The sequence below is a fragment of the Telmatherina bonti genome, assembly GCF_933228915.1.
Source record: "Telmatherina bonti genome assembly, chromosome: 3".
NCBI classification, from domain to species: domain Eukaryota; kingdom Metazoa; phylum Chordata; class Actinopteri; order Atheriniformes; family Telmatherinidae; genus Telmatherina; species Telmatherina bonti.
In genome coordinates, this window is record NC_136621.1 from 12,141,141 (window position 1) to 12,144,618 (window position 3,478).

Sequence of the window (3,478 nt, forward strand, 5' to 3'; positions counted from 1 at the left end):
AGTTAGAAATATCTGATGCATTTATATGGATGTGCAAAGCTGTCAAGTCTTGATTTATTTCCTCTTTTTACCAGTTTCCTCATTCTGTTAAACTTGTCATCTTTCAGACAGCTTGGTTCCTCTGATGTACTGATGGCTTAATTTCCACATTACTGGTTGTCATGTTGATTCACAGTCCCATTATTTTTATATAAAACATGTAAAGATGCAAAATGTATGAAATGAAAGATGGATACATCTTAAATGGATGGTTAAGAAACTCAAATGATTCTTGTTAAATGTTGGAAAGAAGGTTTACGAAATTAAAACTTTGATGTAAAGAAATTCACTGTAATACAATACAGAAACACCGATACATATATTGTAATGTATAACATTTATTTTACAGTGAATTTACTATAATTTATACCCTGAAACAAAATTCTGTTACCATCATTCCTTCTACAGAAATCAGACAGACACTCATGTTGCCTTTGTTGATGCTTTAATGCAGGATTTTGCAAATAAAAGTAAAGAAACATGGTGGGATGATCTTCACTTTACAGATATATTTTTAGATTTCAGTCTAAATCAGATGTTTTCTCTTAGCTGAGCATAAAAATCATTGTCACAAATCTATAAGCTGCAAGCAAACTGAAAATTTAGGTCTTTATTTTCTCATCATATTTGCCGAAAAGTGGTTTGATTCTGTGTCTGACTTAAAAATCTTCAGCCCAGATTGTCCAAGCAGGACACCATTTCTGGTGTAGAAGACTTCAGCCAAAGAGGGATTCATGGGTGTGGGAATGTACTCCTGACACTGATCTCCCCCAAGACTTGGAGCACACTCCACTACGTAGGAAAAGAAGAAGGTACCATGTTTAAACATGCAGCTGTCTGTCACTTTCCCACTACGCAAGTCAAATGAGCATTTACCAAGCAGATCACTGTTCCAGTAGGTGTCCTCATCATAAACAGCAAATTTAAGCTGAGTAGCCATGTTGATGACTATGGGACCAAATTCAAAAGTTTCTGGCCATTTGGGGTTGTCATTGTCACTGATGATAATTGTGCGTTTTATCTGGTTGCCGTATTTAACCTCCACTGAACCGTCTGTCTTTGTCCACCTGTCACCATACAGATTCTCTGCATAAAGACTGAACACCTTTAATGTTGCAAGACCTTTCCCAGCAGGGCAGCAGTTTGACCTGAGATTCTGATTACTGTTACAGACACAAGCACACGGATCTCTTTTGCTGGATCTGTGTCCAACCTGACAGGACTCTGAACATTTTTTCAACACTGCATTTTTCTTGATGTACTTCTCCACCTCTTGCTTCAGTCCGATCTTGGCACGGTGATCATCAGGCAGTATGGTGTGCAGCGGTTTTAAGTTGTATCGGACCACATCAGGTGTTCTTTTCAGTGAGTCAAGCCAGTTGTTGGAAGTGTCTGCCGATCCTTGAAAGAGTATATCTCCACCAATGTCTCCTCCAATGACTTCCATTTCACGCTCACTAAATTCAGAGCTGAAACTTTGTCCTGATTCCAGTTTCCTTTTCTTTGCCTGACAGTGTTTCATCATGGCATCAGTACTGGCAGTATTTACAAAGTTAACAGAGGCTTCAACTGATAAACAATCACTAACATCTGTTGCTGTCAGTCCATTCATGGAGGCCATGCAGGTCTTGAAAGAAGTCAGTGCTTTTATTTCTCCACCCAGAGACACCTGTGTTATGTAATGTGTGCCATAGGTGTCAATTAGACTGCGATATGGTAACACACTCGCACTGGAATAAGGAGGAAGAGAATTCACAGATGACCGGAATTCCTGGCTTAAGGGAGGACTTGTTGTCAGTCTGTACCTGTTCAACATGGAAAACATAAAAAGTAAATTCCACTTTTATCAAAACACTTGTTACTAAGTAAAACTTCTTTCTACTTTTGTATTCACTATCAAGAACTCTATGACTGAGGCATTTCTCATTGAACTCAACACATAGTCTAAAAACTTTAGAACATCAACCCTTTCATGCATGAATTAATGAAAAAACATTGCAACATTTTTTAAATACAGTATTTTACCTCTACAGACATATGCAATGATACTTTTTTGTTTATTAGTGATATTTAGAATTAAATATGATTTATGACCTATTTTATTGTTTTCTATAAAACATTTATAAAATATGTAATCACAATTATGTTGCGTAACTCTTCCATGAAATATAGCTCTTTCATTTTTACTTTTCCTTTTTATCGCAATGGCAAACTTGCATGATTACATTATGTTCAATTATATCATATATTTATTTATTTTCACTGAGGGGATACGTATTGGATTATTCACTAACATCCACTGAAGTGGTTTATACACAAAAATACAAAAGAAAAAAGCTAGTAAATGTGTCCGCTATGCTGGAAAGGGTTAAGTTCTATCTGCGTACTCACCCATAGTTGACGCACTTAATAGAATGCTGAACAAAGTTGTAGCGGTCTTGTTTGGACTTTTTCATGCCAAATTCAGAAGCCCTGGAGTGGGAACCTCCAAGGCCAACACCAACAGTGACTGAAGGGTCAACAGGGACATCAAGACCTACTTTCCAGTCATTGGAGACGGACGATGTGGAATCATTGACGAGAGTTTCAACGGAATCATAGAGAGTACTGGAGACCTTCAAGCTGCACTTTGGGAGGATTCTCCAGTCCACCACGGAAACTGGGACCTTCTGGATGTCTCCATTCATGTATGTGTTTCTGTACATTCTGCATGTGCCGTTTCCAAGATCCCATGTTTCAGTGTCGATGACATAGGCGCCTTTCCTCTCCATGGTGACAATGTCAAAGCCTTCTCCTCCGAGGTTGTAACCTGGGATGAAGTGAGCCGTCTTGCACTTCTGGGGGGAACCAATGAAGCTCAGTGTGGATGAGACACTCAGGGGACTCCACACCCAGCACATTAACAGGAGTTCCCAGAATCTCGCCATCTGCATTAAGAGCATTAAACAATTGGAAAAGATAAGATGGAAATAAATGACAAATATTTAGAGCTGATTAAAAAAGATGTCTTACCTTGAGTGTAGACAGCAAGTTCTACTCAGTTATTCATGACGTTTGATCTGTCTTGTAGGATCGATGTGGAGGCGGAGCCTAAAATGTTGAATCAGCTCTCACAGCTTTTGATCATTTCACCATTAGCTTTTTACCACACACACTAAAAATATGTGCTTTCTTAAGCTCAATTCACACATGTGTGCATGACAAACTGGATAAATTAAAAACACTGTTCACTACTTACAATCATGCAGGGTTTTTTATTCTTATCATTATTATTATTATTATTAGGAAAGTAAAGACATTAAAAGCATAATTTCCTGTAGTGAGGCACCATATTACAAAAACATTTACTAAAGTTTGCCTCCTTGCTTTCATATCTTGTTTTATAAAAGGACTTGCAGCATCTAAAACTCAACCACACAAAGCAACGAGATGCTTTTAT

The 3,478-nt window shown here is 37.9% G+C and overlaps 1 protein-coding gene across 1 annotated transcript; it reads right to left on the reverse strand.

The window, feature by feature from the left end:
- Window positions 1-649: 649 nt before the first annotated feature.
- LOC306772678 (perforin-1-like) lies at window positions 650-2,966 on the reverse strand (the record flags this gene model as incomplete). The annotated part of the gene is made up of 2 exons (XM_079262280.1): window positions 650-1,844; window positions 2,431-2,966. 2 exons carry the CDS (start codon window positions 2,964-2,966, stop codon window positions 650-652), a joined length of 1,731 nt encoding a protein of 576 aa, XP_079118406.1.
- Between the last annotated feature and the right edge of the window lie 512 nt (window positions 2,967-3,478).